The sequence below is a fragment of the Somniosus microcephalus genome, chromosome 32, assembly GCF_052327205.1.
Source record: "Somniosus microcephalus isolate GS21.2 chromosome 32, FLI_Smic_1.0, whole genome shotgun sequence".
Lineage (NCBI taxonomy): Eukaryota > Metazoa > Chordata > Chondrichthyes > Squaliformes > Somniosidae > Somniosus > Somniosus microcephalus.
In genome coordinates, this window is record NC_141018.1 from 15,349,751 (window position 1) to 15,371,749 (window position 21,999).

The 21,999-nt window shown below is 45.2% G+C and overlaps 1 protein-coding gene across 1 annotated transcript in view; it reads left to right on the forward strand.

Moving 5' to 3' along the window:
• LOC147097290 (fibrillin-1-like) overlaps window positions 1–21,999 on the forward strand; it is a 465,058-nt gene that overhangs the window by 195,372 nt on the left and 247,687 nt on the right. The window contains exon 9 of the mRNA XM_085972115.1: window positions 20,196–20,348. Within this exon, the coding sequence (XP_085828241.1) occupies window positions 20,196–20,348 (153 nt within the window). The remainder of the gene's footprint in view (window positions 1–20,195; window positions 20,349–21,999) is intronic.

Sequence of the window (21,999 nt, forward strand, 5' to 3'; positions counted from 1 at the left end):
CCCTTTGTAGAACCAGCATTGTTCTTTGTAGCTTTATGTAGTCCACTGGTTAGGTGTCAGATTTTCAATCAGGAGTCCTGGTTAATATTTCTTCACTGTCAAAATGTTCCTACTTAAATAATCCCCTTGATTCAATTTAAGTGGGGCTATATTGAATCTTGCACTGGGCATGAGCCCAACACCACCAAGACAAATATCACTAGAAATCCTCCTGAAAAAGCGGGCACCACGAATACAAAACAAGTGATGCAGTCAAACTAAAAATACATGCAGAGAGTATTAAATAATGATTCAGCTCTCATTATTGATGAGACAGACAAGGTCCTGCTACGTTCTCTGGTCGCAGATTACTTCCAGTGGAGACTGCGTGATCTTGCACTAAAGCTCAGAACAGCAGTAAGCATTCAATCCTATGCATCCTAGACCTTTGAATGGCAGACCCGCCAGGAGATTTTCCTATGTGCTCTCGCCTCTGGATGACCAAAGATGAGTATAGGCAAGAGGTACAACCAGAAATTGAGAACCCTCTTCAGGTAATGGAAAAAGAGGTGCAACCTCTGGCATGGCATTTAAATATGAAAAACAGTTTTGTCTTGGCCACAAAATGGGCACTTGATCAAGACGTCGGTGAGGTGGATCAAATAAAGATTCGAGGCCATTGCACTGTGCAGCACTCTCCACCCCAGTTCCCCAGCAGCGCCAGGGAGGATCCCTAAATACAGGACTTTCTGCTGTGGTGTGTGAAGGCAGAAAATGAGGATGAGAATGTCTGCAACTCGAGCCCTTTATTGCAACAAAATAGGATTCCATTCCTTAAATATGCAACTCATCTGTGACCTTAGCATTGAATTATGCAGGTCTCTGTCCTATATCCTGACGGTAGTCATCATGCACCAATCCTCAATACCCTTCTCTTCCACCCAGATTATAGGGTATCAGGCTGGTTGCTTTGAGACAAGGGCTATCCTCTGAACACCTGGCTCATGACACCTGTCTGGAACACAGGCACAGATGCACAGCGCGCATACAATGTCACACCAGAATTGGAGCCCTCATAGAGCAGACCATCGGACTCCTCAAGCAAAGGTTGCAATGCGTCGACAGAACTGGAGGCATGCTTCAGTATAGTCCAGAGCGAGAGTCAAGATTAGTCATTGTGTGTTGCGTGCTGCATAACTTCACCTTGGAAAGGCAGCAAGCATTGGAGCCACAAGAGGAGGAAGTTGTAGAGGAGATACAGGTAGAAGGGTTGCAGAGGAAGAGCATGACCCGGCAGCGCTGCCAGAGCTCTCAGGCAGCAAATCATTGATGAGATTCTCATGAATGTTCACTTCTCTCCCCAATACACCAAATCCCTCCATCCACCTACCCCAGTCCTCATACCTAACATCTGAATTAATCTCGTACAGTTCAACTTCATGGGTGTTGCCCTTACATGAATAAGAATATCAAGATCAATAGCAATCCAAAAAAAAAATACTATACCAACATACTTTATCACTCTTCGTTTGACAATTGCTTATACTGCACATACAGAACTAAAAATCATCCCTAGTGCCTGTCTTGTGTGCTCATTTACCTATTCTAGTGCTGCTATAAGCTGCAGCCCCAGTGGCTACAGAAAGGGAGGTGGAAGGCTGCTGAACTTCCATTAAGGATTCCTAAGATGGCCATGGTGGGCGACCTCTAGGAGCTCTGGTCGTAGAGGGCTCAGCTGCAGACTGTAGTATCTCGGCAGCAACCAGGCCAGTCAGTGGCAAGGGTAAGCAGAGCCAGTTGAGTGACTGCTGAAAGCAGCAGCCATTTGTCATGCATGGTATGTTTGGGAGATTTCAGTGAGGAGGGAAAGAGGGTAAGATGGCTAAAAACCCTGCGGCACTTCCTCTAGCCTCTCCAGAAGCCACGCTCAGGATGCCACCCCTGTCCACAATGTCCATTATGCTCTCTTCCATAGGGGACAAGATGTGTATAGATGCTTGGCCCCTACCTGTGGATGCCTGCTCCCTGTTATTCTGCACCAGCTTCTCCTGCAAGAAAGAAGGGAGTATGTTGGTGTTAGCCTAGTGAGATGTTTTGAGGATGTGCATGTCAAGGTAGAATAGTGTTACTGTTGTGCAAAAGATAGCACAGGTGTGAGGGAAGTGATAATGAGAAGAGTAGCAGGTGCAGAGTGCTGTAGCAGCAGCAGAAGGAGGCGAGTGAAGTATGCTGCAGTGATTGTGGAGAGTTGTGGGGAGGGAGCGGAAATGTTGAGTGCTGAGGCTCCACGTAATATAAGGTAAGCAGAGAGTAATAACAGCTATGAGTTAGTCTTATCTTTGTAAGCCTTGTCAGGTCATTGAACTTTTTTCTGCATTGCAGCTAGGTACTTGAATCAGTGCATCTGGCGCTGACTTGCTCTGTCCACTGTTGCCATGAAACCAACCTGGATACCTTCTTGCCACTGGGTGGAATGATGACGTCCCTTCTCCTCCCGACCTCCTCCACCAGCATCTCCAAAGCTGCATTTGAAAAGCCAGAGCCCTTCCAGTAACTCTTCTACCTTCCATTTTAGTGGCGGTCAGAATGAAGCTTTAAGAGGTACTGGCTGCCTTTAACTGCCACCAGTGATGACGAATTCCTCCCCTCCACCCACACCCCGCCCCCCCACCGGTTAGGCGAGCTGCGAATAAAGAGCACGAGTAGTGCTGGCAGCTTGCCTATTTCATGCTAAGCTGGTACGGGGATCAATTTAGCACAGTTGACGAGCCCAGGTGAGCAGGCGCTCAGTAGAGCGTGCCAACCATTTTGCCCCGTTTACAGACGATTACAAATTTAGACCCCGGTGGGTCTCTGTAAATGCAAGTATCTTGGGTGCAGGGGTGGGTGATAAGTGGGGTCTAGCAGGGTTTGGAGTTGGAATTAATACTCTTCAACATTTTGATAAATGATCTGGAAGAAGGTATCAGTAGCTTCACCTCGAAGTTTGCAGTTGATGGCAAGATAGTTAAGATTGTTGAAGTTGGGGACAAGGTACTGGCCAACTTGAGTGTTTGGGAAAGTGGATCAATAATTGGCAGACGTAGCTAATGTAAAGTCAAGCACTTATAACTGAAATAAGTGGAGAGAATATAGAATTAATGAGAAAAGGCTGAAAGAGATTGGGAGACATAGTCGATAAATCTCTTGACATCAAGGCAATGTCTGGCTGCTGTCAAGGAAGCAAGTAGGATGTTTGTAAAAAGAGGAACAAACTGTAGATTGGAGGAGGTTATCCTGCCACTATACAGTATAGACCATTAATCAGACAGAACATGGAATATTGTATGCAGTTCTGGAAACCTTACTACAGGAAGAATGTAGCTGAGCTGGAAAATACGCAGAGAAGAATGATTTGGGGATTAGAGAATAAAACATGAGGATGCCCTTACAGAACTAGAATTCTTGCTGAATAGTGGTATTCAGATCAAAGTGATTCAGGAATGTAGATGATCAAGAGTCAGAGACTTTTGATTTGGTACAAGACAGCAGAACAAGGGGTAGTTTTTGGCAGGATTTAAAGCATTACTTCATTAAGAGGGTGGTTGTTTTATGAGCCAGGAATTGCCTCAGACCTCCTCCTGCTCCACCACCGTAACTTTGCCAGAAGTGCAGTTAAAGCTTAATTTATGCGTATAAACAGGGTTTCGGGCCGCACGTCCAGCAATGTTACCGCAGCGGAATGGGAGTAACTCTAAGGGAATTCCCAGCAATGGTTTTATACGGCCTTGAGATTTTGTATGTTTCCTTTCTATGTTCCTCAGAGCATAAGGTATGGAAAGAGGAAAGGCTGCTTGGCTCATTGAGCCTGTTCCTTCCATCCTGCCAATAATCGGGAGAAATCTGACCTCTTCCTAATTTATTTAATCTGCTAAGGGAGGTGCAGAACTACAGGTAAGTCTTCCACAAAGATAAAACTCTGTAGCATTTCTCCTTGACATTCAAAGATAATCGAGCAAAGATCCAGGATATCAGTCCAAAACTACATTTTCAGTTTCATTCCACAGCTGGTATTTTCAGGGCTTTAGTGGCACAGGAAAAAAACATGTTCCATTGTGTGCTTGATTGTCTCTGTCTATACTTATCACTTTATCTTTCAATCCCATATTAACCAGATATTTACCCAGTTCCTTCCTTAAAGAGTTAATCAATAAAACATATCTTGCCTTTGATGAGAGTCTAAATTCAGCTTTGGGGTGGGGGAATTTGTTTAAACTTTAATCACTTTATATTAATTTTGTACTCTAGTTGACAAGTCAGCTTGGCTCAGTTGGTAGCACTGAGTCAGAAGGTTGAGAGTTCAAGCCTCTCCAGGACTTAAGCATATAATTGAGGCTGACGCGTCATTGCAGTACTGAGATAGTGCTGCAGTGTCAGAGGTGCCGACTTTTGGATGAGACATCAAACTGAGCTCCGTCTGCCTTCTCAGGTGAATATAAAAATTCCCATGGAACAATTCGAAGAAGAGCAGGGTAGTTCCCCCCGGTGTCCTAGCCAATATTTATCCCTCAACCAACATCACTAAAAAAGATTATCTGGTCATTATCACATTGGTATTTGTGGAAGCTTGCTGTGTGCATATTGGCTGCTGCATTTCCTACATTACAACAGTGACTACACTTCAAAAGTACTTCATTGGTTGTAAAGCACTTTAGGACGTACTGAGGTCATGAAAGGTAGATAAATGCAATTTTTTTGTGGGATCTTTCCATATGCATATTGGCTGCTATGTCTGTACATGGCAGCAGTATACTTCAGAACAAACGGGAAAGTGTTCAACCTCCGTCATCTCCAGTCCAGATCCAAGGTCGTCCCATCCTCTGTCATCGAATTACAGTATGCAGACAATGCTTGCGTCTGCGCACACTCAGAGGTCGAACTCCAAATCATCGTCAACACCTTCACCAAAGCGTATGAGAGCATGGCCCTTACACTAAACATCAGTAAGACAAAGGTCCTCTACCAACCTGCCCCCGCCACACAGTACTGCCCCCCCCCCCCCCCCGATTATCAAAATCCATGATGAGGCCTTGGACAACGTGGACCACTTTCCATAACTCGGGAGCCTACTGTCAACAAGGGCAGACATCGATGATGAAGTCCAACACCGCCTTCAGTGTACCAGTGCAGCCTTCGGTCGCCTGAGGAAGAGAGTGTTTGAAGACCAGGACCTCAAACCCGGCACCAAGCTCATGGTCTACAGAGCAGTAGTGATTCCTGCCCTCCTGTATGCTTCAGAGACATGGACAATGTACAGCAGGCACCTCAAAGCACTGGAGAAGTGCCACCAATGCTGCCGCCGCAAGATCCTGCAAATCCATTGGCAGGATAGGCGCACCAACGTCGGTGTTCTCGCTCAGGCCAACATCCCCAGCATCGAAGCTTTGACCACGCTCGATCAGCTTCGATGGACAGGTCACATTGTCCGCATGCCCGATACGAGACTCCCAAAACAAGCGCTCTACTCGGAGCTCCGACATGGCAGGACAGCCCCAGGTGGGCAGAGGAAACACTTCAAGAACACCCTCAAAGCCTCCTTGAAAAAGTGAAACATCCCCTCCGACACCTGGGAATCCCTGGCCCAAGACCGCTCAAAGTGGAGGAGAAGCATTCAGGAAGGCGCCGAACACCTTGAGTCTCTTCGCCGGGAGCCAGCGGAAGGAGCGCACGTCAACCCAAGCACCCCACCCCTCAACCATCGTCTGCCCCACCTGTGACAGAGACTAGGTCCCGCATTGGACTCATCAGTTACCTGAGAACTCACTTTTAGTGTGGAAGCAAGTCATCCGAGGGACTGCCAGAGAGAGAGAAGAGAGTATACTTCAAATATTAATCATTGGCTGTGAAGTGCTTTAGGACTTCCTGAGGATGTGGAAAGACCCCACCTCATTACCACTGAACATGCTGGATCACTGGCATACAGGCACTCTGAGCAGCAATGTGGTGTTCACCTAGAGCTCTTGGCCTGGACCCCCACAAAAATTTGCCTCCATGTCACTGAAATTGGTCCTCTTACAACTGGGACTGATTGGGCAGAATAAGTTGCAGGGGATAATGGGTCTGCTGGCGGCTGAACTAATGTCCACCCTTCTGGTGGGTGCCCACGAAGGCACCTATCAGTATTATACTTCAGTCGAATCAGGAGTGAGAGTCACTGGTGAACACTTGTTTGCAAAGTGATTCTATGGATGTTCAGGACCAACCAGTCTATGAATTACTGATTTGTGACTCATTGTTTTCTGAATATCTGCATATAGTAGGTGTCCTCTAGTCCTCAGGTACTCTCCCTTACTTATGGAGCTTATTAAAATAGCCAGAGTCTTTCTGCAGCCACCAATAGGCACAGTTCTCTTGATCTCTGATCCCTACATTCATTACTACTACCTGGAGTCCTATTTTTAGTGGGTCAAGACTCCACATGTCCAGGACATAAATGTAAAATCTGTAAAAAGAAGTGTGTTACTTAGGACTGACCATCTGTTGCTGCCTTAGCTTCTCCAGTAGAAGCTGAAAGAATTGTCAGCCACCTTATGAAAACAGTTAGAATTTGAATCAAAAGTAGAAAATCCATTGCCTTCTAAGGGAAAACACAACTTGTCACTTGCAGATTATTTTCTCAATCCCACAGAGGAACTTGCATCTTTTTATAATCACATTCTTCAAATTTACAGCTTATATGGCATCATTAAATTATTTATATCTCCTTGAGTGAGACTTGTGTTTGAAGTACAAATATCTTTATTTACAGTAAACAATTTCAATACTATTCATTCATGGTTTGATATAATGAGCATATTAGATAACTTTTTTTGCCATTACCTATTTTAGTTTAATAGGCTGGAATTTTCCAGGGTGGTCAGTGGGCGAGATCGGTGGTGGATCGGGTGGGAGAGTTTTTTTTTTTTTACAGCGAGTCGGGACCCCACTGTCAGCCCGCTGCCACCCGCCTTTCCCAATGTCGGATCTGTCAGCGCTGAGCAGACCCGACACACAGCAGGGGGACCCAATTAAACTGACTATTGCCTTGTTGGCAGAACATTAATAATACATTTAACCTTACCTTTTCTCTTTAACTGCTCACCCACGGGATCCTCCACGCTGCTCGGGGATCATGTCTGAGGCAAGAGTTGAATGGCCAATGAATGAGCTGATTACTTGACGGCTTGAAATGTGTTATAAAAAACTCCCACCTCACAGCTGTTCACTTTCCAAGCTCAGAAGTTGTTGCTTACTCCGTTTGGAACACCGATTGAGCTTTATACAGGCTGCAAATGTTTGGAACAAATTCTCTATCCAGTATCACCTCATTGGAACAACCTCTCTCACGATTGACAGCTTGCTTCTGTCATCTCAACTTCACCTGCCATCTATTCCATCAGCATGGGTACCGTTTATACTGTTTCACCTTGGTCCTCAGAATCTGACCATGATCAGCCCCAACACCAGCAGAACCAGGCACACCAACAACAACACCAACCTTCTCCGCAATCACCTGATGATGCACAGGACAGAGGGCATCAGCACCCAAGCATATTGCTGCCCAGGAGGCCAGGGATGGCCTCACCATGGCCAGATTTAGTTCACTTGACGCTTTACACCCTGGCTGCCACATGATGCACCAGGTTGGCACCACCCCACAACAATGCCATAAAGCATCCCTACAATGTCCAAGCCATTCCTTTCACACTCACCACCATTGCGAGGGGTACTGTTATGTCTCACCATTCACTGCAACTCATTAAGCCACTTCCAAAGGTGCACACAAATCTGTCCAAGAATGCAAAGTGTTGAAAATAAAGGTTTCAAAGTTTGGCAGCACATTAACAAAAATTTTACATGAACATTGGATAAAACATCCAAGTGGCTACCCTTGGGTACTGTTAGTTGGTTTGATTGCACTAGGATGAGGGTGAGCGTGAGGGGTGGCTAGTGAGATGGGGATGTGATAATGTAGATAGAGAGGGATGGTGGAGGTGCAAGGTAAGTTGGCGTGAGTAAGGATGTGCAGGAGTAGGGTAGGGAAGGCAGACTGATGGGGAAGTGATGAGAGGCACAGCAGGATGAGGTTGAGTGTGGCTTTGTACTAACGTGTCGTGATCATCTGAGATCGTTGAAAGGTTTGTGCCACTGCACCCAGGTCCTCCTGACCACATCCCTGCTTGTGCCCTTCTGTGCAATCGGGCTGTGTTGATCTCTTGAGGAGGTGTCTTCCACCCAGCGGGGAGGCGGTGGCGTAGTGGTTATGTCACTAGACTAGTAAGCCAGAGGTTCAGTCAAATGCTCTGAGGATATGGGTTCAAATACCACCACGGCAGCTGGTGGAATTTAAATTCAATTTAATTCTGGAATTAAATGTCCTTTAGGGAAGGAAATCTGCCGTCCTTACCTGGTCTGGCCTACATGTGACTCCAGACCCACAGCAATGTGGTTGACTCTTAATGCCCTCTGAAATGGCCTAGCAAGCCACTCAGTTGTAAACAACTGCTACGAAAAACAATAAGAATAAAACCGGACGGACCACCCGGCATCGACCTCGGCACCGGAAACGACAACAGCAAACCCAGCCCTGTCGACCCTGCAAAGTCCTCCTTACCAACATCTGGGGGCTTGTGCCAAAATTGGGAGAGCTGTCCCACAGACTAGTCAAGCAACAGCCTGACATAGTCATAATTACCGAATCATACCTTACAAACCAATGTCCCAGACATCGCCATCCCTGGGTATGTCCTGTCCGGCAGGACAGACCCACTAGAGGTGGTGGCACCGTGGTATACAGTCAGGAGGGAGTAGCCCTGGGAGTCCTCAACATTGACTCAGGACCCCATGAGGTCTCATGGCATCAAGTCAAACATGGGCAAGGAAACCTCCTGCTAATTACCACCTACCGCCCTTCCTCAGCTGATGAATCAGTACTCCTTCATGTTGAACACCAATTGGAAGAAGCACTGAGAGTAGCAAGGGCACAAAATGTCCTCTGGGTGGGGTACTTAAATGTCCATCACCAAGAGTGGCTCGGTAGCACCACAACTGACCGAGCTGGCCAATTCATAAAGGACATAGCTGCCAGACTGGGTCTGCGACAGGTGGTGAGGGAACCAACAAGAGGGAAAAACCTACTTGATCTTGTCCTCACCAATCTACCTGTTGCAGATGCATCTGTCCATGACAGCATTGGTGGAAGTGACCACCGCACAGTCCTTGTGGAGACGAAGTCCCGTCTTCATGTTGAGGATACCCTCCACCGTGTTGTGTGGCACTACCACCGTGCTAAATGGGACAGATTTCGAACAGATCTGGCAACTCAAAACTGGGCATCCATGAGGCGCTGTGGGCCATCAGCAGCAGCAGAATTGTATTCAACCACAATCTGTAACCTCATGGCCCAGCATATCCCTCACTCTACCATTACCATCAAGCCGGGAGATCAACCCTGGTTTAACGAAGAGTGCAGGAGAGCATGCCGGGAACAGCACCAGGCATACCGAAAAATGAGGTGTCAACCTGGTGAGGTTACAACACAGGACTACTTGCATGCCAAACAACGGAAGCAACATGCGATAGACAGAGCTAAGCAATCTCACAACCATCGGATCAAATCAAAGCTCTGCAATCCTGCCACATCCAGTCGTGAGTGGTGGTGGACAATTAAACAGTTAACAGGAGGAGGAGGCTCCAAAAATATCCCCATCCTCAATGATGGTGGAGCCCAGCACGTGAGTGCAAAAGACAAGGCTGAAGCATTTGCAACTATCTTCAGCCAGAAGTGCCGAGTGGATGATCCATCTCGGCCTCCTCCTGAGGTCCCCAGCATCACAGATGCCAGCCTTCAGCCCATTCAATTCACGCCACGTGATGTCAAGAAACGGCTGAAGACACTGGATACTGCAAAGGCTATGGGCCCTGACAACATTCCGGCAATAGCACTGAAGACTTGTGCTCCAGAACTAGCTGCGCCCCTAGCCAAGCTGTTCCAGTACAGCTACAACACTGGCATCTACCCGGCAATGTGGAAAATTGCCCAAGTATGTCCTGTCTACAAAAAGCAGGACAAATCCGACCCGGCCAATTACCGTCCCATCAGTCTACTCTCAATCATCAGCAAAGTGATGGAAGGTGTCGTCGACAGTGCTATCAAGCGGCACTTACTCAGCAATAACCTGCTAACTGACACCCAGTTTGGGTTCCGCCAGGGCCACTCAGCTCCTGACCTCATTACAACCTTGGTCCAAACATGGACAAAAGAGCTGAACTCAAGAGGTGAGGTGATAGTGACTGCCCTTGACATCAAGGCAGCATTTGATCGAGTGTGGCATCAAGGAGCCCTAGTAAAACTGAAGTCAATGGGAATCGAGGGGAAAACTCTCCATTGGTTGGAATCATACCTAGCACAAAGGAAGTTGGCTGTGGTTGTTGGAGGTCATTCATCTCAATCACATGACATCACTGCAGGAGTTCCTCAGGGCAGTGTCCTAGGCCCAACCATCTTCAGCTGTTTCATCAATGACCTTCCCTCCATCATAAGGTCAGAAGTGGGGATGTTCGCTGATGATTGCACACTGTTCAGCACCATTCGAGACTCGTCAGATACTGACGCAGTCCGTGTCCATATGCAGCAAGACCTGGACAACATTCAGACTTGGGCTGACAAGTGGCAAGTAACATTCGCACCACACAAGTGCCAGGCAATGACAATCTCCAACAAGCGAGACTCTAACCATCTCCCCATGACATTCAATGGCATTACCATCGCTGAATCCCCCACTATCAACATCCTGGGGGTTACCATTGATCAGAAACTGAACTGGACCAGCCATATAAATACTGTGGCTACAAGAGCAGGCCAGAGGCTGGGAATTCTGTGGCGAGTGTCTCACCTCCTGACTCCCCAAAGCCTTTCCACCATCTACAAGGCACAAGTCAGGAGTGTGATGGAATACTCTCCACTTGCCTGGATGAGTGCAGCTCCAACAACACTCGAGAAGCTCGACACCATTCAGGAGAAAGCAGCCCGCTTGATTGGCACTCCATGCACCTTCAACATTCACTCCCTCCACCACCGGCGCACTGTGGCTGCAGTGTGTACCATCTACAAGATGCACTGCAGCAACTCGCCAAAGCTCCTTCAACAGCACCTTCCAAACCCGCGACCTCTACCACTTAGAAGGACAAGGGCAGCAGACGCATGGGAACATCACCACCTACAAGTTCCGCTCAAAGCCACACACCATCCTGACTTGGACCTGTATCGCCGTTCCTTCACTGTCGCTGGGCCAAAATCCTGGAACTCCCTTCCTAACAGCATTGTGGGTGTACCTACACCATATGGACTGCAGCGGTTCAAGAAGGCGGCTCACCACCATCTTCTCAAGGGCAATTAGGGATGGGCACTAAATGCAGGCCTAGCCAGCCAGCGACACCCACATCCCATCAATGAATTAAAAAAAAAGAGGACCACCCTGCATGATGAAAATCCCTCCATAAGCATTTGGAGGGAGTTATGAGAGATCCTGGGTGCAGCCCTGTGCATCAGTTCAATCATTGTCAGTGTTTGCAGCACCTCAATGCTGTAGAACACTGACAGCACAAATGTCAAGATAAATTTGGACATGGTCCCTTTAAGGAAATCGGCTAATGACGTGTCATGAAATGATGTCACAAACCTGCTTCCTCTAATTGGCCCGGGAAATACGCCGGGTGGTCTTAACAAACCCTATCAATGGAAAGTCATTTCACAGAGCGGGATGGAACCAGCAGCGGGGCCGTGACCCGCCACTGACACCGCCCGCACTAGACCTGCCGAGGTAAGTAAAATCGTGGCCATAGTCCTTTGTACTTCAAAATGGTACCTTTCGATTCATATCAGTTGTTCAGTTTAAAAGCATAACTTTGTGTTAACCTTGAATAAGCTTATGGATTTGTTACAACATTGGCCCGTATTTTCCGATCGCTACGGATGTGTACGAGGTGTGTACACACCCATAAGGACCTCGCAAATGCCGGTTTCAGGCATGCGAAGCACATGCGCTGAAAACCGGCATTTCCGATCTGTCAAGCATGCGCCCCTGGGATACCTGGGCCCTGCGCATTTCGTCGTGGAGAGGCCCAGGAGTGGAAATGGCCGGACCTCTGGAGCTCTCGGGTAAGGGCGTAGATTTTTTCCAGATGGGAGGCCTCTGCATACAGGAAGCCTCCGATCGGAAAATACGGGCCATTGTTTTTTTTAACATTTTTTAAAAGTTGTTTCACAAGATTTGGACAGCCACTGTTTAATATTATCGACATCCCAATTAAGATTATAGATCTCTGGATCAATCTTGCAGTTATCCTGAAATCAATTGGAGAGATGTCATGGTGTTTTGAAATGATAAGATTCAGCAAATTAGTTTTACATTTTTTTAAATAGCCTCTAATACTTTAATAAGGAGGTAGATGATCTCAAATTGAATTCTTAATATTTAGCTTAGTATTTATTAAGATAGAGGAAAGTTAATAGCACAGCACACTGTATCAACATGCCATACTGTCATTCTCTACACTAGTTGATATATTAGGCAGTCTTGCAGTTCCTCAGACTGAATTTAAGGCACATTATCAGAGGAGGTACTGAGTAAAAGAAAGCACTTCTCACAAGTTAGTAAAAATTGAGGGCAAGCCAACTTGGCCTGCTTTCTAATGCCTTTTAGCAGATAGGAACATAGATGGTTTCATAAAGACCGTAAAGAGGTCTAGTGACAGTCTGTCTGCTTACTGTCTCTATCAAGCTTGATAATTAAGTGCCCTAGTAGTTTTATGGGTAAATACGCCACTAATTGGTATTGATGCAGACAGACCAAGAACATGGCAGGTTCCATTCCCACTCTGTGCTGGGTTATTTCTGATATCTCCCAGAGTTAAATGACCATTTACAGTCAAGTCTCGCACAGAAGAATGGTCACTTGGGTAAGGTGAATGATGCATATTGTGGGAGGATTGAAAAGAGAATACATATATAAAATGTACTTTTATAAAAGCTTAATACTTCATGCCTCACTAAAATCTGTTATGTTACAGTATATAGAATCTGGTAGCCATTACTAGAACTAGATCAGAGATAGACAATGTAATTGGAGAAAAGTACTAAATATTATATACGATCGTATAGATACCTGTAGTGTAATTATTTTGGGATGATGTGAAAACTAGTAGCATACGAAAAGGAAAATACTTGGATTTATATAGCGCTTTTCATAACCTCAGGGCGTTCCAAAGTGCTTTACGGCCAATGAAATGCTTTTGAAGTGTAGTAACTATTGTAATGTATGGAAATGCAACAGCCAATTTGCGCATTGCAAGGTCCCACAAACAGCAATCAGATACATGAGTGTATAATCTGGTTTGAGTGATATTCGTTGAGGGATAAATGTTGGCCAGGACACCGAGAGAACTCCACTGCTCTTCTTTGAATAGTGCCTTGGGATCTTTTACGTCCACCTGAGTGGGAGGACAAAGCCTTGGTTTTAACGCCTCATCTGTAAGACAATGCATTGTTCCCTCAATACTGCACTGAAGTGTCAGCCTGGATTACTAGTGTTGAAGAAATAAATGTACTGTAATGGGTTTTGTACATTTAGAAATTTTAATTTATCCTCTGGACACCAACTTATGTAATAAGTAAGTATTATGGCATTAAGGAATTGGGGCTACATCATACATGTGTAAGGATTTTTTTATTGCCCTTTCTCTCCCCCCCCCCCCCCCTTCTGCTATCTGGAAGGTGATTGTCCATGCTGGATTACAGTTCTATAGACAACAGATCCTCTCTGGTATCTTTTCCAAGTTCCTAAGTTAATTTTTTTTTAAGCTCACGAATCCATGGCCATTGAAGCCTATTGGAGTATCCCAGTGTCCAAGCTGAGATCAGGTAACTTGGCATTGGGTTAAGACATTTGTTTTTTCTCAAGGTTGCAATATAGTGTGCATAAGCCATATCCAACATGAGCATAAGATGCTCATGAATTTAAGCAATATCCTGCTAATATAAAATGCAAAATGTGTGGCAAATGACCTTATTGAATCGGCATGACAACTTGTTCCACTTAGAACTGGGCAAGCTGTAGTGATTAAGGCCTAAAAATTCGGATGCTTTGCGCCTCCCGTTAGCACCCTAAGAGGGCTCTAATGGGGCGCAAAGCAACTAGCGCCTGGGCAGGGCGGCGCTGCCAACACCTCCCGCAAAATTCAGCAGCGCCCCGCTTCCCTCTTAAGGTGCTACCGATGAATTTTGGCCACAGGGGCGCTAATTTTTTATGGGACTAGCACCCCCGGCGAATTTAGCGCCCCAAAGGGGGCGCGACTCAATTTTTCACCCTAAGTGTTTGCCTAAAGTGGGAGAAAAAATGATGGCACTCTTGATCCATTAATCTATGTAACTTTATAAAAAGTATACATATTTAATATTTAACCCAAATGTTGTATACTTATTACTTCAGTATAACTACTCTGCATTTTTTTCCTTTATGATTTTAATTCATTGAAAACATGAAAGTTTTATTTGGATAGATGTAGTTTTCTTTACTGGAAAACAAGTATTTACTCATGGTAGTGAAATAGTTTTGCTTCATAATTTAAAGTTGACACTTATTCACACGGCTATTAATGATATTTGGTGATGGCTGCTTAAAATGGTCTACAGACAGTTTACTAGGAAATTGAATGGCAAATGATATTTAAACAAATGAGAAAAAATATAAAGTGTTGTATATTGCTAATAATAACAAAAGAAGAATGTTTCTTCATTTGTTTGTCCACCATCTATCGGCGCATTGGTCCAACAGCAGAAATCATAAGGCCATGGTCGCTTCAAAACTTCTGTATGTAGTAGCCATGTGGCTATCTTGTGCTTTTCTCCTCCCAGTTTGAGTTCTTGTTATATCATTGAATCTTTCTTTTTCAGAGCGCTTTCATTTGTTAGAACAGTATTCTGTCCAGATAAAAATGGTGTCTTTGGCTCTTACCTTCATCAGGCTTCAAGTCTTATAATTGCTGTCACAAAGCCTTTCCAGCTAATGACGATCAGAGCTTGCACCCTTGTTATTTTCCCACCCGACGTAGCATGAAGATTGCAAGTACTGTCTCACCTCTTCAAAAAGACATAAAATGAGCAATGCAAATTCTGGAATATTATCCTCAAGCATAGAACGGCTTTGCTTAACAGTGCCCTCTACATACCAGAAGTGAGCCTCCAGAGCCTGGGTTGCACTGATGGAAATCTAAAATTAAGCACAAGCACTCAAATCAAAGAAGAAATCATCAAGTAAGTCTTGGACCTCACTGGAGCTGAGTGTAAATCGGTTTCTAACCCTTGCTCATCTGGATGGCTAGATTTGATATCGTGCTGCAGAGCCTACACTTGATGACGAAGCTCTTGAAAGGAAGAAGCAATAGGCAAAAGGTTTCTTGCTCTTCATGGCAAAGAACTGTTTCCTGATGCCTAGAAAATCTTTTATACTCAAATTCAAAAGTGCATAACACCCTAGGTTTCAGGAGTAGGTGGTGCAGTAGATTACAATATTTATAGTTTTACCTCAGTTTTTTAATATTTTTCTCTGCCAGGTGTAAGAACCCAAGTGAAATTTGTTTGGCTGGTCTCAATCCAGTTGCTCAAAATTAGGAAGAAATTGGCAGATTTACTCAGGCCAGAAGGGGAAGCTGGCATAATAAATGGAAATTGATGCAATAGAGTTGTTGTGATTAAGGCCCATTGTTGGGGCAGGGAAACAGGAGATTTTAAAATGTTCTATTTAATATAGGAGTACCTGATTCTGGTGCACTATGTGGAAAAGTATTCAGTCTCTAGTACTGAGACATTTATAATTGGGTTGCAGATAAACAAGTAAACGCTACAGAAGCTCTGCACCTCCAACTGGTGAAATCATCATTTGATGGGTTATGGTGGCTGCCAAGTGCTATGTTTCGCAGGATCATGGCAATGAATTCACACTTTATATGTTGCCGTTCACTGTGCCACTGGTACCTGCTGTCCAACTGGCAAGGGCTGATGAATTCTCTAATGTCAAACTGCTGAGTATTGGCAAGTAGGAAACCAACTGGTAGGGTTAAAGGCCATTCTGCTAGATCTGTATCAACTCTATAAACTAATATTAATTGTACTTTGGACTGAATTTGTGAAATTTCTACTTGGAATAATCCTCCGTCCTTGGCTAAGCAAGAATGATCAAATTTCTCTTTAAAGGTTGGCATACTTTTTGGTATGTCAGTTCTTAATTGTAGTTTTAAAATAAAACCATAGTTAATCACTTCTGCTTGGGATATAACTAATGAATTTTTTTTTTTTAATTACTTATCTTCCTTATTCTCTGTTGTTTTCTATTCATTTGAGGTTCCACCCTTCTTTCACTTTTGCCACCTCTCTAATTTAAAGTTCTTGGAAATGTTTATATTCTGGTGAATCTCCTGTGGCATTTCTTGAAGTGAGTACAGAATATGGTAGAAGGTTGTGAGAAATGTGAAAGACAATGAAGTAGGTATTGGGATGGTGTTTTTTGATTGGCTTAAATTTCCAAAGAATCAATCAGCATAAGTATTTTTGATTGACTCAAGTATCTAAGGAACCAATCTGGATTTTTCTGCATTGGGCACTTTGCATCTGTGACGAATGTATTTCAGAACTTTATTTTACTATTAGTTGCGAATCTTATTGGTACTGCTCACAGTAAGTCAGAGGATGCATTGTTGAAAGGACAGGAGCATTGTACTATGTAATGTATGCAGAGTTGGGATCAAGTGTGACATTTACAGGAAGTGTGCACTTTTTGCAAATCATATTACTAGTCAATCTCCCATGGTATTGCCCATGGTGAATTGGAGGATGCAGTTACTCACTTGTACGTGATGTCTTGATGTCAGCACTACTGCCATCTACTGTATTATGTTCCAGCCGCTACTACCGTGCTGCCACTCGTCTGTTACACTCCTTGTTCCCTCCCAATTTCAAACCAGCCTTAATCACCAATGTTTTAAAATTATTGAAATAATGAAAGATGTTATCTGGAATAAATTAAAAATCTAAATTACTGTTTACCCAATCATACTTAGTAAAATCTTAAAATCATAATTAATTATATTTAATTGAGTAAAAACAAAAGTCTCACAGTAAGATAGAATGATCAGTCACATAATGTAATTCAGGAAAATGTTAAAATCATTTTTTAAATGAATTGCAAGTAAACAGCATTTAATATATTACATTTAAATGAACGCTTATTTATTAGTTGAAAATTTAAAAATTATATGATTTGAAGAGCAGCTATCTGAGAATTTTAAGAAATGTCAAAAAAGCATCAAAATTTAATTGAAGAGGCTAAAAGAACGTCCATAAGATTGAATACACACTGATGAGAAGTCAAGTAGGCAGCAGGGAGAGCCCTGGAGGACTGGTCTTGGAAATTTTTATCAGAGATTATTTTATTCAAAGAATTTTAAAATGAGAATACCGAGGAGAGAAAAGAAGAAAATATTCAGTAATTGTTCTGAATCTACCTTTTATCTAGGCAGGGAAATTATGGCACTGGCTGCACCCTAGAAATGTGGAAGTTTTGAAGCTATTATACTGAATGTACTGTGCCGATCTGCAGTTTCTGAAGTTCCATTTAATCTCATAAATGGATCTGCTAATAGCTGCCCAGTTAACAGTAGGAAATCCAATTGAGGAACGCCTAGAGGCCTGCCAGGGATATACTGTATATGGCTTATTCAGATTTCCTAAATATTAAAACTAAAGTGGGCTTTTTAATCTTCAGTGTGAGCAATTATAATTTCAGTAAAGGGTCACCTGCATGTTCTATGTACTGAAGGAAACACTGTTTCTTGTAAATCTTTCCTGCACTCTAACATACGGATTGCTGTTACGTGGTACTGCTTTGGTTGATGACTAAGCAGCGGTCCAGGGCATTGATAAAGCATTGGTGGACCGCAGTTGAAATTGTTTGTCTAGGTTTGGTTACCTCGCTTCTGAAAAGACATGTACGCATCAGAAGCAATTCAGAGCAGGTCAGCAGTGATACTGGATTGTAAATCAATGAGGTTTAATGAATTAATTGTTTTATCATTGGAAAAGAAAATATTAGCACATTGTGATGGAGGAGGGAACACGATCTACATTTTTAAAATCATGGAGGGTGCTGATGCCATGATTGGGGAGATTTTGTGCTGCTTGAAGACAACAGATTTTTGGGGTATAATTATAAATAAAGGACATTTTGTCTCAAACATAACTTAAAGAGCAACTGGTTCACACTTAGAAGATATATTTTTACTTGCTGCTAAGTCAAAAAGTCAACGCAGGTAGAAAACTTTTCCAGTAACATCAGTGACCAGAGGTAAATAAAACATTTTAGAGTCAATAACTTATTGAACAGACATCCACTTGTATAGTGAATGTTGGCTCAGTTAAAACAGCAAGAAAAGAAGGGGACAAATTTCTGATTCAGTTGGGGGAGAAGAAATAGAATGGGTAATTTCATGAGTTCATGCTCCCAGCGTAGAGCCTTACCCATCCTGAGAACACATTGGGAATTCGGGCACACCTCCGCCGCCCCCCCCTCCCTCTCCCTCCTCCCTCCTCCCCCCTCCTCCTCCCCCTCCCCCCCTCCCTCCTCCTCCTCCCCCTCCCCCCCTCCCTCCTCCTCCTCCTCCCCTCCCTCCTCCTCCCCCCTCCTCCTACTCCCCTCCCTCCTCCTCCTCTCCCCCTCCCTCCTCCTCCTCCCCCCTCCCTCCTCCTCCTCCTCCCCCTCCCTCCTCCTCCTCCTCCCTTCTCCCTCCTCCTCCTCCTCCTCCCCCTCCCTCTCTCCCCCTCCCTCTCTCCCCCTCCCTCCTCCTCCCCCCACCTCTCCCCCCTTCCTCCTCTCCCCCCTTCCTCCTCTCCCCCTCCCTCCTCCTCCTCTCCCCCCTCCCTCCTCCTCCTCTCCCCCCTCCTCCTCTCCCCCCTCCTCCCCTCCCTCCTCCTCCCTCCCTCCTCCCCCTCCCTCCTCTCCCTCCCCCCCCCTCCCTTCCCCTCCCCCTCCCTTCCCCCCCTCTCCCTCCCCCCTCTCCCTCCCCCCTCCCTCCTCCCTCCCTCCCCCTCCCTCCCCCTCCTCCTCCTCTTCCCCTCCCCTCCCTCTCTTCCCCCCTCTCTTCCCCCTCCCCGCCCTCTCTTCCCCCTCCCCGCCCTCTCTTCCCCCTCCCCGCCCTCTCTTCTCCCCCTCCCCGCCCTCTCTTCTCCCTCTTCCCCCTTCCTCTTCCCCCCCTTCCTCTTCCCCCCTCCCTCTTCCCCCCTCCTCTTTCCCCTCCCTCTTTCCCCTCCCTCTTTCCCCTCCCTCTTTCCCCTCCTCCCTCTTCCCCCCCTCCCTCTTCCCCCCCTCCCTCTTCCCCCCCTCTCTTCCCCCCCTCCCTCTTCCCTCTCTTCCCCCCTTCTCTTCCCCCCTCTCTCTCTTCCCTCTTCCCCTCTCTTCCCCCCTCCCCTCCCTCTCTTCCCCCCCCCTCCCTCCCTCTCTTCCCCCCCTCCCTCCCTCTCTTCCCCCCCTCCCTCCCTCTCTTCCCCCCCTCCCTCCCTCTCTTCCCCCCCTCCCTCCCTCTCTTCCCCCCCTCCCCTCCCCCTCTTCCCCCCTCCCCTCCCTCTCTTTCCCCCTCCCCTCCCTCTCTTTCCCCCCTCCCCTCCCTCTCTTTCCCCCCTCCCCTCCCTCTCTTTCCCCCCTCCCCTCCCTCTCTTTCCCCCCTCCCCTCCCTCTCTTTCCCCCCTCCCCTCCCTCTCTTTCCCCCCTCCCCTCCCTCTCTTTCCCCCCTCCCCTCCCTCTCTTCCCCCCCATCAATTCGTAAAGATACTCCTCGTGTCTCTGAGACAGGAGGTAGATAAAAGCATGAGTCCTGTACATGTAGATAAATTACATAAACTAGATCACGTGAATGGCTTTTTATAATTATATTATGCTTTAAATAAAAGTAGACAGCAGGGACAGTTTGTTGTCACGATTGGTTAATAGCAGATTGCCAAAATGCAAATCCGTTGTATTTTTTTGTTGTAGTTATTGTTAATTGTGTAATGTTAATTGGCTACTCCTAAATGTTATTGAAAATGTAACACAATTCTTAGTAGCTTTGCATTACTTTGCATGAAAAAGATAACTGAATTTCCTTTTCAACAGATGCACGCGCTGGAATTTGCTATTCCAATCTGGTTAATGGTCGTTGTGCTAATGAACTTCCAAGACCATTTACCAAAATACAGTGTTGTTGTGACAGTGGTCGCTGTTGGTCAGCTGGTACGATTCCGGAAATGTGTCCAATGCGTGGAACTGGTATGTCATGTTTTTGTCTTTTTATAATTGCTGTAATTTTGATGCGAGCATATTTCACCATTTCACTGCCCACTCCAGCTACCTGTTCTTAGGTGTTATTTACCAGGCAAGACAAGGTGGCCTGGTATATTCATGAATCTTTGCATGGTTATTGTCACTGTTACTGTGGGATTCACCATCAGCAGTTTGTTTCATTGGGACAGAGTGGGTATGGTTGGCCTTTGTACTCTCTCCAACTTGAAATGGGACATTTCACTACTACTGGCAAATAGCAGAACTCGGATATTGAGGAAAGACACATGAAATTCAAATTAATGAAGCAACAAAGTTAGGGCATCTGGAGAGGCAAGTACTAACATTCTCTTCCAGCTTCCTATGAATCTTTGGGTCTGTAGGCCTGTTGGCAACAATTTCCCAACAGCAGGCAATAGGACCTCAGGCTAGCAGCCAGTCCCAAGCTACAGGCAGCTGCACATGTGTTAGGGCACTGGTGCAACCAGGCCATGTTAATGGAGCCAATCCTTAGCCTACAGATGAGAATGCAGTCTTTTAAATAGATCCTGCAACCCTTTAAATTCCTCTCAACTGTTTGAGCACTCCTGCAGGCAGCCTACTGTGCACACACATTGGTTAATTTATACTAATTCCAAATATGGCTGGAACCAACTATATAAGAAAGGTCAAAGCTTCCCAAATTATGCCACCAAAGTCATGTTCCGTTTGTATAGACTAGAAATTACTGTTGCTAATATTAGTTTGCATGTTGTTTCTCTGTATGCTATTTTAGTGGAGGCACTTATTTCAAATGAGTTAACATTTCTATTAAAACAATGGTCAGAAGAATATCATACAAACGCATTAAACATTTGGCCACTAATGTAACAAACAGTAATTTCTAGACTTATTTTTGGAGTAGCTTACTTAGGGTCAGCCTTGTTGATATGTCTTTTGAATAGGTACAGAAAGCTTAATTAACTGATATGCTATTTATTGTCTAAGAACTTAGGCCTGAAATTTCCAATCTGGCAGGAATCCAGATTCATTCCACTCCTGATCTCGGTGCATCTTCTGGTGTCAGGATAGTTATTGTAATTGTAGTGGGCGCCTGGTGCTATTTTGATCCTGCAGTTTGTCCACCTGGGTTGGACTAGGGAGAGGTAGGGTGGGAAACTGCTGCAGCACTTGTGGTGTAGCATTGCCAGCGGTGCTGGCTCAAAGCCAAGTTTTCTCTGTTTTAAATTGCAGGGATCGATCGTACTTGTCTTTGCTGCCCAATTTTAAACGCCCCCCTCCACCCCCTTAGCAATGCTAGATGCTAAGAACACCAGGGCAGTCTTACCACCCAATGTTCCTAAAGCATTAATTGCAGAATGACATTTCTGTTACAAACATTTAAGTTGAATATGTTAGCTTAAATATGGGCAGGCGTATTCAGCATACGCCATCACTTATGGTAGGAAATTCTGCAAATGGTGACAGGGACCCAGCAGAATAGCTCCTCGCTATATTTCCTGCACTCACTCACCCCAAAATAGGCTGGCAAAGCTTAGAAAATCTAGACCAAAGAAAGATCAAAATAAATTAACAGATCTTATTTAAAGGGGAGTTGGGCAGCATTGCCCTTTTCTTTGCGTTTTAAAACCTATTAGTA